The 12,884-nt window shown below is 33.8% G+C and overlaps 2 protein-coding genes across 4 annotated transcripts; one reads left to right on the plus strand and one right to left on the minus strand.

The window, feature by feature from the left end:
• Window positions 1-1,765: 1,765 nt before the first annotated feature.
• On the minus strand, window positions 1,766-4,957 carry LOC118043350 (cytochrome P450 85A1). The gene is made up of 9 exons (XM_035051319.1): window positions 4,773-4,957; window positions 3,478-3,799; window positions 3,100-3,249; window positions 2,758-3,003; window positions 2,578-2,664; window positions 2,401-2,479; window positions 2,206-2,312; window positions 1,997-2,121; window positions 1,766-1,853 (listed from the first exon to the last, which is right to left on the minus strand). The coding sequence occupies exons 1-9, from the start codon at window positions 4,955-4,957 to the stop codon at window positions 1,766-1,768; spliced, it is 1,389 nt and encodes a 462-aa protein (XP_034907210.1).
• Window positions 4,958-6,773: 1,816 nt separating this feature from the next.
• On the plus strand, window positions 6,774-10,032 carry LOC118043278 (cytochrome b5). 3 transcript variants are annotated; one of them, XR_012170816.1, is made up of 4 exons: window positions 6,774-6,994; window positions 9,037-9,103; window positions 9,227-9,669; window positions 9,752-10,032. XR_012170816.1 is itself a non-coding variant. In XM_035051190.2 (3 exons), exons 1-3 carry the CDS (start codon window positions 6,908-6,910, stop codon window positions 9,472-9,474), a joined length of 402 nt encoding a protein of 133 aa, XP_034907081.1. In that variant the 5' UTR covers window positions 6,774-6,907; the 3' UTR covers window positions 9,475-10,032. The 3 variants fall into 3 exon arrangements, 1 of the variants encoding a protein (XP_034907081.1); XR_004686617.2 differs by having other exon boundaries at window positions 9,794-10,032; XM_035051190.2 differs by having other exon boundaries at window positions 9,227-10,032.
• The last annotated feature ends 2,852 nt before the right edge of the window (window positions 10,033-12,884 follow it).

The following is a 12,884-nucleotide window of genomic DNA, read 5'->3' on the forward strand; positions in this document are numbered from 1 at the left end:
ACCTCATATTTATAAATTTAAATTAAAAACAATTCGGGTTTTTCATAGTCTACAAAACTAGGCCAAAACATATGAGTTAGGCTTTGTATTATGCTTGTGTTTGGTTTTAAATAACCCTTAGAAAATAAATTTTTCATAGAATAAAAAACTAGTAAATAATGGTGAGAGATAAAAAATATAAGAGTCTTGTGTAAGACAAAGTCTTGAGTGCAAGAGAAAATGGCGAGCAAGTTTTATGATCGAGGAAGCTTGCTCTATGTTTATTCGGTGACTCAACATATTTATAAATCTCGATTACAAACTTAAACATAAAAAATAATGAATAGTGTTATAATTAATTTATAGAAATATTAGTGTGTGCCATTGATAATAGTATTTGGCACTATCATTGATAAGATGGCTGATGAATATGTTAGTGACACATTGATGAAAAATATTAGTTGATTAAAAAATATCTAAATTGCATAAAAAATTATTCATGTTTACATCGTTAATCATTGACTAAAATATTTCGTGTATGCATACAAGTTTGGATCTGTAAAGAGTTTCTCATAAAATATATCGGTTTATTATGAAAAATATTATATGCAAGGTATAGCGCCGTGAAACTCAAAAATTGCTTTGGAGCTTACCGAAGAAAAAGGAGACAAAAATTGCATCGAGAGATCAATCAATTATTCCAAATATAAACCTTATTCCTATGTATTTTATATTATGCGTGTATATGTTGAAATTAGAAAACGCAATATATATATATATATATATATATATATATATATATCCAATAATTTTGTTATTATATTAGCAACAGAATTATCTTCAGATAATTCCCGTCGCGTGGGTGTGGCCAAATTAGTAAGCCTTTATCATCTATATTAATTATATAATTATAATAATCGTGATGACCTAGGATATTCCATTTCCATTTCCTTAAACTTGAACACAAGGTTCGGCTATGCTTAATTCACTCATCAGTTGTGTTTGAAATTGTAATAGTAATTAATTTTTATTTTAAATTATATTAAAATAATATTTTTAATATTAGTATATTAAAATAATTTGAAAATATTAAAAACATATTAATTTAAAATAAAAAAATTAATTATTTTTAAAAATATTTTTCAATCACATTGACAAACACTGCCTAACTAATCTACTATTACTGCCGTCAGCGTGCTAGGCTTCAGCTTCATTAATAATCTACAATTACAGTAATGGGGCCATCTCAGAAAAAAGTGCCATGGGCAGGTTTATTAAATCAACTAATCTCTCTATTCGGAGGATTAGTGGATTATGCAGACTATTTAAACTCTAGGCCTGGTAATGGGCTATTTAGTCCATTTACTCTTTATGCAGTACAGATGTAACACGAGCTTCCACTGCAGGCCCATAACAGTACAGCCTTCGTTTTCATTTTCATTTTCTTTTTGTTTTGCAACCTGTAAATGATACAATTGTCATCTCAACAGGTAACGGAGACTAAAAACTTCATTGCAAAGTTTGAGGGTGTTTTTTTTTTTTTTAATTAATTATATTTTATATTTTTTATTATATTGTTTGATGTGCTGAAAAATAAATTTAAAAAATATTATTTTAATATATTTAAAAGTAAAAACACACTTTCTAAATATAAATAAAAACATTATTTCTAATCAATATCATAGCAGTTTCATCCTCACGCATGTTAATATATAACCACATGCTTTGCTTATTCAATGTGTCACCTGCAATATCTGTTCTTTTTTATCCTCCTCTTGTCGGGCCTTCAATACTTCGACACCCTTATGGGCAGTCCATTACGTGCTTCAACCCTAGGAAAATTCACAATCTCTATTCCCTCGGATTCCTCCCATCTGCACCAGAAAAAAAAAAAAAAAAAAGATCGCATTAACAATAATAATAATAATAAAAAAGAAGGTAAGAGAGCAATGAAGGAATTTATGGGTCGAGACTCGTTTAGCAATAGAATTGAACTGGTAAAACAAGGCAAGCCAACCTGTATTGTGTGACGAAGTAGTGAAGGAATGTAGCGATTTTAACCATGCCCAGTTCCTTTCCAGGACATAGCCTGGTTCCTCCTCCAAAAACAAAGCAGTAGTTGTGATTCTCCAAGCCATTATCCTGCCATTGCATTTGACTGAAATTTCCATTGAATTTGCACGGAGCGTCACAGAGGAGAGAAAAGAACTAGAAAACACTTCTTACCATCCATCTCCATGGATTGAAGGTTGAAGGCTCTGGATAGAGGATTGCATCGAAGTTGATCTCTCTCAAGGAAACATACAATCTCCATCCTTTCGGAACAAGGAACCCTGAAGATTTCCATGTACTAACATTACTTTACGGATATATATATATATACTGCTGTAGGAAACAAGGATTCATCGATCAAACGTATACCGTTCAGTTCGATATCCTGATTCGTCTTCCTCAGAAGACCATTAACAACTGCAGCCAGCCTCGAGGTTTCAAAAATCACCTGCACCGAAGGAGACCGTAAGAAGCTCAGTCAAAAATTTTGTGCATTTAAATTCCAAGTAGCAGGGTGGTGGTGTTGATTATATTCGAATTGCTTACAGCGCGAGTAAACCTCATGCCCTTGTAGTCATCCCAGTCAATTGGATCCTCTGGCTTTCGTCTTGCTCGAATGGCTAAATGTTCTTCCTGGTTGAATCAATCAAATCAAAGAATTCTCATGACCAAGTACGATGAAGACATAATTTTGAAGCCTGATCAATGTTAAAATATCGGGCTCACTCTTAGTTCTTGGAGAGCTTTAGGGTTATCATGGACATACTTAAGGGCCATCATTATAGTAGTTGAGACAGTTTCATAACCCGAGTACAACATTGTTATAATTTGATCGATCTTCTCATCATCGCTCAAATGGTATTTTTGATTTTCACAGCTCATGATTTGGCCAAGAATATCACTGTGGACCTCTGAAGAAGCTCTTCTCTCTTTAATGACTTGTCTCAACATTTTGACAACCCTTGTTCTTCCCTGTAAAGACAACAGTTCCAACATGTAAAAGTTAATTCTGCTGTAACCTGGGGAAAATATCGGTGACAGGATGGGATTAAGTCTTCAATAATGAACCTGCAATCCAGAATGATACGCAGTGCCTGGAATGTTGATGGCCAGTGAAATTGTCCCTGCTGCTAGCTTATCAAACTCTGATTTGAAATTGTCATAAATCACACTCGATTGACCATCAACGATCAGCTTGAAGGCAACGACGAATGCGAACTGAAAAAAAAATCAATACACCTCGATCTATTTATCAAAATCAGAAATAAAAAGGGAGTGTCATGCAATACTGACAATATTTGATACAAAAATCGCCTGAACTTCAACTATTGACCAGATCTCAATGTAAGAGAGTTGGTTTTGCCATCATCAATTGAAGATTGAAATTCTTACATTACAGTGGAGAGTAACATATATACCAAAACATTAAAGCTTGTATACACAAACCTCAACGGTTCTGTCCTGGAGATCAATTTTTTTGCCTTCCCAGTTGGCAAGAAAGGATCTAACAGACACATCGATGTTTAGCAAAAGATGGTCTTTGATCATGGTAGGGTTAACGAGGGAAAGTAGCGACCCTCTTAGGTATTTATGAGCAGAACCAGTCACAACACCAACGTTGTATTTTCCTAGAATATCCTGCGCGGACTGAGGATAGCCAGGAACTAAGCCTCTGGTTTCATTAAGAAGGATATATCTGTTGAGCTCTGGATCCGTGCAAATAACGGTAGGGAAGCCCAAAACATGTGTCCTAAATAAATTTCCGTACCTGTCGAGACAAAAGAGTGTCAGCCAAATAAAAATTCCTCCATAATTAAACAATAAATCCCAACATTTAATAAAACTTAAATGTTGCAAGAACGAAACTCTTAGCAGATGAACTTTTTTTTTTTTTCCAGAAAGAGATTTGCAACCTCATATTCAGCAGAATATATCACTAGAATAGTTCATTTATACATATAAAAGTTTTATTAGACAAAGTCTGCCGAACGTGTGATGAATGATGTCTAATCAAATTTCAAAATTAAATTTTGTTAAGCTCCAAAACACTCTAGAGAAATTACTAGGGCGATGTTTCTGCATGGAATAACATTTTAAAGGGGTTTCCATTCAGGGAAAAAAATGGAGCCGTAAGAGTTTGAAAATTGTTTTTAAAATATTAAAATGTTTTATAGTTAGAGTGGTGGAGGTTATAAAAAAAAAAAAAAAAAAACGGATAGTGATGAGATTATAACGGTAATGAAAATATTTAGATTAACTATTCGTAAAATATTTTATGTAATTTCATGAGTTGAAAATATTTTTTAACAAATAAATTAAATTTGAAAGTTGATTATAAAATATTTTTTATTGATAAATTTTTTTATAAAATGTTTTAGAATAAAAAAATACACATGAAAACGTTTTTTTGAAAAACACACTTTGAAACAAACATAAGAAAATCTAAAAACATTTCCCTTAGTATTTTATGCATCAAACCCTCCATCTATTTTTTACTCGAAAATGAAGACATAAAAAAAGAAGAAAACTTTAAATTATTAAAAAACAAAATAACTGAAGTAAATCCGTGAAGGTACTCTGCTTGCTACAGGCTACTTCTAAAGCGAAAGAATTACTATAAAACACTTGGTTTTTAGTTGCAATGAAATTTTTGCGTGTGGATCATCAAAAGGAAGACAACTTGATGATTGAACTCTCTGTCTAATATCCCAACAAGAAATTTTGGACAAGGAAAATCACACCTTGCTCTCTGTTTTTTCATGAAATCAGGTCCATGTTTTAGAAATTCTGCGGTCTCACCAAAGAGTGGCCACCCCATTGTCCCTGGTGGCAACCCTTTCCTTCCATACCTTATCTCATTCCATTTCAAGGCAAACACAAAGCAGACAAATAATCCTACAAACAACCAAGAAGCCAGAACTGCCATTGATGCTCCCAGGAAAGCTCAAGCACAGTCTAGAGAATGCTGCAAATGGTATGGCTAGCTCGGATGTTTCGCTGGAGGTGCAATATGGGGTCTCCCTGCACAAGTATTTCAAGACGACACAGAAGAAAAGAGAGCCGACGATATATGTATCGGCCAGGCCATGCACCTACACAAATAATGTTGCTATTGTCCTTGTAATGGCAACAAAATCACACAATTCAGTGCTCCTCCCTTTCGCACCAAAACTAAACAGCAACAATCGGTCTCTAGGAAATGTATTGGGTTGGCTAATTAATGCTTGCAGTGCATTGAGATATTGACAGGGGATTTGGTTTACCAGAATTAGAAAGGAAGAAGGAAAAAAATCCAAGCTCGTTTGGCCATACATAACTTTTGTCCTTGTAATGGCAACAAAATCACACAATTCAGTGCTCCTCCCGTTCGCACCAAAACTAAGTATAGTTTTGAAACCGATTCGATTCGGTGGGTTAATCCGAGACCCGATCAATAATTTTAAATATTCATGTGTGTTAAATATTTTTTAAAACAATATATTAAAGACAACAATTTTAAAAAATAGAATTAAAGAGTTCTCATATAAAATCTTAATTTATAATTTTATTAATGAATATTACTCTTCAAATAATTTTTCTATACTTCTTTAAATAAACACAAAAATTAATCTAAACAAACTAATTTTTTTTTAAAAAAAAAAACAAAAACAATAAAAATCCTTGACGAACTAGAAAAATAAAATTATTAACCATAATATTTACTTTTCTAAATTAAATAAAATAAAATAACTAAAAAAATAATTAAAAAAAAATCTTCTTCATTGGTCTCTCAAGTTGGAGGTATTAGTTGACCAAGTAAAAAACTAGGTAAGTGACATGTTTATGGCTTAAAATAAAAATCAAAATAAAAATATTTATCAATAAATTATTTTCTTTAAAAATAAGCAAAAGAAAAAAAGAAAAAAGAAAAATTTTTATTTTCCAGTTTTTTTAATATATTTTTATTTTTATTTTTCTCTTCAAAAGTCAAAACCATCTCAAGGGTTATCCAGTATATACTATAGAAGACAAAGGACGAAAATGGCTTTTTTTGTTGTCTGAAATTTTATTTATCCAAAACAGAAGACAGTTCCATCAGATGGCTAAAGTATTGTGGGCCCAATAAGAAAAAATCATTAAACTTCCAAGTTATTTAGGGTTTCATAGTAGATCAGGAGGTTATCTTGGGTCCTCAAGGCCCATTGGTCCATCATAGGAGTAAAAACAAAATTGGAGTCTTCGAAGCCCGACCTTTTACCCGAAAGTCAAAATGGACCGAGGGTTCGGGCACATTGAGATTTGAACAGATGGCTACATCTCCCCCCTCCCTTTCTCCACGTAAGTTAGCTTGGCTTGTGGTCGTTGCTAGGGTTGGTCGCTGATAAAATTGTGGCGCTCTCTCTCTCTCTCTCTGTATATCAGCAGTGGCACGATCAATCATTACAAATCTGTCACGTATTGAAGAGTGGTTTGGAAACGTGTTTATACCGGTGTTTTTTAAAATTTTAATTTTTTTTAAATAATTTTTTTTAGAATTATTTTAATATTAAAAATAATTTTTTAAAAATAAAAAATATTATTTTAATATATTTTAAAGAAAAACTTTCAGACTAATCATAGAGCCGTGTTATAAAAGTATATTTTAAAAAAATTATTTTTTTATTTAAATTTAAAATTTTTAGATGTTAAAAATAAAATTTAAAAAATATATAAAAAAAATATATTATTTTATCCGTTACTTAAACGACCACTGCTACTCGCTAATAACTGAAGATTTCAACAAGAAGTTTGATATTGAAAAGACCTTCCGGAAAACAGAAAAAAACCTTTCCAAGAAAGAGTGGGCGAGAGAGAGAGTTTGACTAATAATAACAACAAGAGTAGAAACAGAAACAGGATGCCGACCCTGACGAAGCTGTACACGATGCAAGAGGCAGCCCAACACAACACTCCTCAAGATTGCTGGATCGTTATTGATGGCAAGGTAGGTAGTAGCCTTGGCATCCCCTCCTCCTCTTCTCTTTTCTCAGGTGATGTAAATCTATTTTTATTATGCTTACATAAATTTTACTGGATTTGCTACCGCTATTGTTTTGTGATACGATTTCAATCTTAAGGGTTAAGTATTTAGATGAGCATTATATTAAGTTCATTAGAAAATTTAGGTCTTTGTTATTTTTTCCACTTTGTTATGGAGTTTGGAGTGTTTCCATGAGGTTCAGAGTGTTTGGACGCACGTGCCCTTTGTAACTATTGTTCCGTATGGGAAACGGATCTTGTATAGTAAATCCGTAATTTGCTACATTCAACTTTTTAACTAGCATTTATACTGAGATTTGCTAAAAGAAAAGGGCTTTCTACACGCGTGGATGATTTCCAAATAGCTTTTGAATTTGTAGAGACTGCAAATGGTTGGCAGGGCTTTGTCTTCGCTTCTGTTTAAAATGTCTGGTCTGTAATCTGATTTAAACTGATTGAAACTTTCGCCCTTGACTTTAACCAAAAGTTCACATTATTTCTTGATAAAAATTGGATTGCAAACATCTGTCGCTAGCATGATTTGGAACATTAGTCTGGGTGGCCCAATTTTGTTGCAGTATGCAGTTGGAAAATGAGTAGACTAGAAATGCTTTGTGTGCTCTAACGAGCCACCCTGTACCGACTACCACCGCTTAAACAACAACAGATAAAAAGCACTTGTATTTGTTGTAAATTTGTTACACCTTACTTGCCTCCTAGATGTAAGCCCACTGACCAAGCATCTTTTACATTTTACTGTCTGAATTTTTGTTGTCTATGAGAACTTACTTTGTATCCTGTAACTTCATGACCCATTTGATGTAGGTGGCAGAAGCTGAGCTTTCTTTAGACTCTACCAGCTGAGTTATATAACCAGTAATGCTGTGTCTCTGTTTGTGCTGATAAAGGCTCCTTGGTTGATTTGAATTGTTTGGTCTGGTTGCTTTGATAGACTCTCTAGAACGATTAGATGCTCTCATTTGGCCTAATTCATCTTTGATAGGTGCTTGGCATCTGTTATCTTCCTTAGTTCCTTACATCTTAAAATGAACTTGTATGTAGTATATATGGTCCCTGTTAAATTCTTTGTTATCGCATGCCAAATTTGATGTTTCTATGTGTGAGTGCTATAGTGATCAGCAGTATGCACCATGGAAGGTTTACCTTGGTCCCATATAGACTACAATTATTTTCTCTCATACGTGAATCTTCTTATTGTTCTCGTCTGCTCATTTTTATTGCTGAGATTGCTCATGGGTGGGTTGGGCATGTCTTGACTTTGGGTTTGAGCCAATGAGGAAATTTTAGTTTGGAGTTACATGCAAATATCTTGTTGGGCAGTCATGCCGTCACATAGTTATGTGGAATTTGATGGTGTCAGGATAATGATAATGGCAACAAACATCAAGTTAGTGGTTTAGATTTTTATTTTTTTTACAGGAACAGTTGTGAAATGACCAAATGATGCTTTGCGTTAGATGGGGGTAAATGCTTTCTTGGATGCTATTGATGACACCAGCTTGTATATATTTTTCTCTCTGCTGCTAGCCTTTTGTGCCTATATCACGAGTGTTCACTTTACCAACTAATTCGGTGAATGTAAAAGATACTCCATATTTGGTGATTTACTATCATGATTTAAATGTTTCACCTGTGTTGCTGGCATGCAATGGAGTTGTGTACATGCAGAGTAGCCATTGATGTTTCTATTGCAAAGATTGTTTGCGTGTTCTAAATCTATTATCTATAGACTTATCTTATTTATTTTTGAATCACTCCCTATTTTGCCTTGCTTTTGAATCACATATCAATTTGATTGTGTCCTTGAATTGACATTCTATTTTGTTATACCGAATCAAGAAATGTTATCACTATGTCTGACTTCTTAAAGACACGAAGTCATGGTCTTAATGTCTTTACTGAAGTCATTCATACCAAAAGTAGACATGAATCCCTGACTTTCTCCTCTTCCATAATGTTTTCCTAAAATGTTTTTTTTTATACCAGGTTTATGATGTGGGTTCATATTTGGATGAGCACCCTGGTGGAGATGATGTTATCCTTGCTACAACTGGTATTTACTTGCATTTTCATCGTATGAAGTTGAAATTGCATTGTGAAAAATACCAAGACGTATGTAATGATGTAGCATTATTGATATTAATTATTAGTCTAACACTGTGCAATGTTATTGAAGGCAAAGATGCAACGGATGAATTTGAAGATGCTGGGCACAGCAAAAGCGCCAGAGAGCTATTAGAAACCTTTTTCATTGGTGAGCTTGACCTGTCTGCCACAGTTATCCCAGAACTTGAAATCTCCTCCAAGAAACAAGCAGATTATACCCAGAAGCTCAAGGATTTGACAAAGCAATACTGGGCAGTTTCTGTAGCCATTGCTGGTGTCTCAGTGGTGGTTGGCTTCTTGTACTTACGCAAGAAGTAGAGGAGCTAATCCTTTTTTATCCTGGCTGCAGGGAACGCATTTTGTATCAAATTTTGAATAATTAGGGGGGTGATGATTGAGAATAGCCCATTGTTATTTATAAAAAAAATGAAAGACTGGGAAAACTACACCAGGTCTTAGATTGAAGCATGATTGGGGAGTGCCATGCGCATAATATTATTGAAAGAAAGGGGGGTAAATGACGTGGTTTTTGCTGTTTTTTCTTTTATTAGTACTTTGCTTCGTTTCTTTTTAATTATTGTTTACATTTAAACAGGTTAATTACATAATGCATGATTACTTGTTGCGCACTGCGCAGGCTTGGTTGCCTATCAAGGTCCAAGGCTACTTGGAGCTCGGAGAGAAGTCGAAGGCCTTGATGCAAGGAGGATGATTTTGTGTATGGTGCATCCTTAGTTGCTCTACAAAAGAGATGAGCATCAATATATTTTTTTGGTTTGATGATGGGTTAATTAGACCATTAATTTCCCCCTCTTGGAAGGATGAACTGTTTCGTACTTAAGATATATCATATCTGTACATTGTTTTTCACATTCATGCTGGGACTCGTTTTGTCCAGTCACTATGATATAGTTCCCGTAGTTGTTCTAGATACAGCTTCAACAGGATGTTGCGGAAGTAAATTCAAATACAATTCGAACTTGTATAGGAATCCGAGTCACCCTTTTTCAAAAGAGAGGGGAACCACTGAGCGTCAAGCAGCAAAACCAACTTAAGATCATAAAGCGTAGTTTCCAACGTAACCTCCAGTTTTGGAGTGTAGGAAGAGTGTCTTAAGCTGGACAAAGCTGCTTGAGCTCTTACCAAAGGCACATGTTCACAAATTATTAGACAACATCTTCTGTTCCTGCAGCTCAGAACTGTGTATCAGCAAACCGAGGAATTTTCTAAAGAGACAAGCTTATACTGGTTCCAATATACTTTATTGGCGGCAGAAATCTCAACACTTCTCAAACTTCTGCCATAACAATATAACTCGAAGTGCTTCCACTTGTGATTTGATCGAAATTCCTATTAGCCCCCTAAGTAGTCGGTCTTCGTATCACGCCAGGAAGCAGCAGAAGAGAGCAGCAAATGCAGGAATTTTGATTGATTGATAGAAGCGAGACGAAACGAAACAATATGGCGGCACAGCAGCAAGTACAGAAGAACACCCTATACGGAGGACTGTAGGAGGATTAGCTGAGGAAGCAAACGAATCAATACTCCACACCGCTTTCTTCCTTTTGGTGACGTTAAGGATGTCAAAACCCCTTTGGATCAAGCTAAACAGAAACACCGCTCTTTTGGCTTCGTTACTCTCCTCGAAAGAGACGACGCTGTTGCTGCCATGGGCAATATGGACGGCGCTGAGCTCTATGGTCGTGTCCTCACCGTTAATTACGCCTTGCCTGAGAAGATTAATTAAGGTGGTGAACAGGGTTGGGCTGCCCAACCAAGCAAGTATTTCTCTTTGATTCTTTCTTTTTTGTTGGTTTTGAACCCTAATTCTTCAACTTGTGTTAAATTATGGTTTTTAAGAGCAATTGCCATGTTTTTTCCCCCTTGAGGTTTAGGGTTAATGGGGCCAGTGGAAATTTTGTATTTTTAAGTTGATAGAAGAGCGAATACACGTTAGGTTTGTTAACAAAAAGCGATGTGCTTTGTACATGTAGAGGGATGCAATGTGTGGTGATTGAATCTGTTGACAATGGTGGGCTGGGCTGATTATTAATTCCAGTGTGATTGCATGTTCTGTGACATTATAAGTGTGTTTGGTATTTTGTTAATTGTTGTGGTTGTGATTAAAAAAAAATTATTTTATAAAAAATATTTTTAGTTGAAGTTGATTTAAAAAAATAGGTGTTTGATTAAAACTGTGGTTGAAATTGAGGTCGAATAAAAAGTAGTTTAATGTGTTTGGTTAAAAATGCTTTTAAAATTGAGGTTATAAAATAATTTTAAAAAATATATATTAATATTGATGGTTTTTAATTTAAATATTGTAGATTTAACTATTGTTATTACATCATAAAATAAATAATACTTTATATAAAATATTTTTTATTGTTCCATTAAAATATCTTACAATTCCATAACGTTCATATATCTGACAAGGACTACAGTTTTTTTGGTTTTTTAAGCGCACAACAACATCAGTTAAAATATAATCAGGAACAAAATTGGGATTGCGATCAAATTCTGTAAATGCTACGTCATCAAGCGATCTTTGTCTAATTTATGTAGTTTCATTGAATAATGTTAAATACTAGTTTTTCTAATAAAACACAATTAAAATAATAAAAAATATTTTTTATTTTTTATTTACTGAATCAAACCCGTTTTAATAAATTTTAAGTTTTGAATTGGAACTGATTCGGCCGAAATAGAGTAGCATGTTGCACTGTTGACACGAACAATGCAGCATGTTGCATATGCGAAGGCATATAGCAGAGAGGCAAAAATGCGAGAGAAGCATGTAATTTTTGCTTCAACAAAATTGTATTTTCAACATAGATAATGATAGGATCCACATATAAAAATTACAGCTGATTTTTTAACCAAATACTATGTTGTTACTGCATATTAAATTCAGCCACAAACTCTTAGCCAAACAGACTTTGTTGGCGCTGACTTCAGTTTTCAGGCGTTTGATTTGAGGTGGGAAAGGTAAAATATTGCATCACCAAAGAAAAAAGAATTCCGGACTCTCAAAATAATTATAATACCAGTGGAAAGAATAGCCTTTTGATGTGAAAATAATGAGCACGCCATTGCTTCCCTTTGGGATGAATACTTGCAATTAGTTGTTTGAAACTTGGGGGGTTTGCAGTCATTCTCATGATGAAATTTTATAATTTTAAACGTTTTTTTTTCTTATCTATGAAGTTCCAAATTTGATCTTATGTCCGTGGGATTGAATTTGTTCCTGGGCTGATGCGGACACATGGTTTGAGGGGCAGCAGCAAGAGGAGGAAATACAGCGTATGCAGGCAGAGAACAGGGCTGCAATGCAAGCTGCAGAGAACTCGGACTTGAAGGAAATGGCGGAGGAGCGAGAAGGGGAAAAGGAAGATGAAGCTCGTGATCTAATGTAAGGGCTGAAGCAGAGGTTTTGAAACAGAATAATATCATTATACAGGTGTATAATAATTGTTTTTTTTTTTTTAAAAATAATTTATTAAAAATATATTGAAATATTTTTTTTAATATTTTTAGATATTAACATATCAAAACAATAAAAAAATAAAAAAATGGAAATAAATAAAAAAAATTAATTTTTTTAAAAATACTTTTAAAATAGAAAAACAAACAGTTTTATCACACCATTTGAAATTCATGCTACATTTATTTCAATTTTTTTATATTTTTTTAAAATTTAAATTAATATTTTTTTAATATATTAATAT

This window comes from Populus alba, chromosome 10, assembly GCF_005239225.2.
Source record: "Populus alba chromosome 10, ASM523922v2, whole genome shotgun sequence".
NCBI lineage: Eukaryota > Viridiplantae > Streptophyta > Magnoliopsida > Malpighiales > Salicaceae > Populus > Populus alba.

Coding starts and splice junctions, on each gene's coding strand:
- LOC118043350 (XM_035051319.1), bottom strand. CDS start 4,957: ATGGCAGTTCTGGCTTCTTGGTTGTTTGTAGGATTATTTGTCTGCTTT. Junction 3,004..3,099: donor CGTATCATTCTGGATTGCAG/GTTCATTATTGA, acceptor TTGTCTTTACAG/GGAAGAACAAGGGTTGTCAA. Junction 2,480..2,577: donor GCATGAGGTTTACTCGCGCT/GTAAGCAATTCG, acceptor CCTTCGGTGCAG/GTGATTTTTGAAACCTCGAG.
- LOC118043278 (XM_035051190.2), top strand. CDS start 6,908: ATGCCGACCCTGACGAAGCTGTACACGATGCAAGAGGCAGCCCAACAC. Junction 6,995..9,036: donor GGATCGTTATTGATGGCAAG/GTAGGTAGTAGC, acceptor TTTTTATACCAG/GTTTATGATGTGGGTTCATA. Junction 9,104..9,226: donor TGTTATCCTTGCTACAACTG/GTATTTACTTGC, acceptor ATGTTATTGAAG/GCAAAGATGCAACGGATGAA.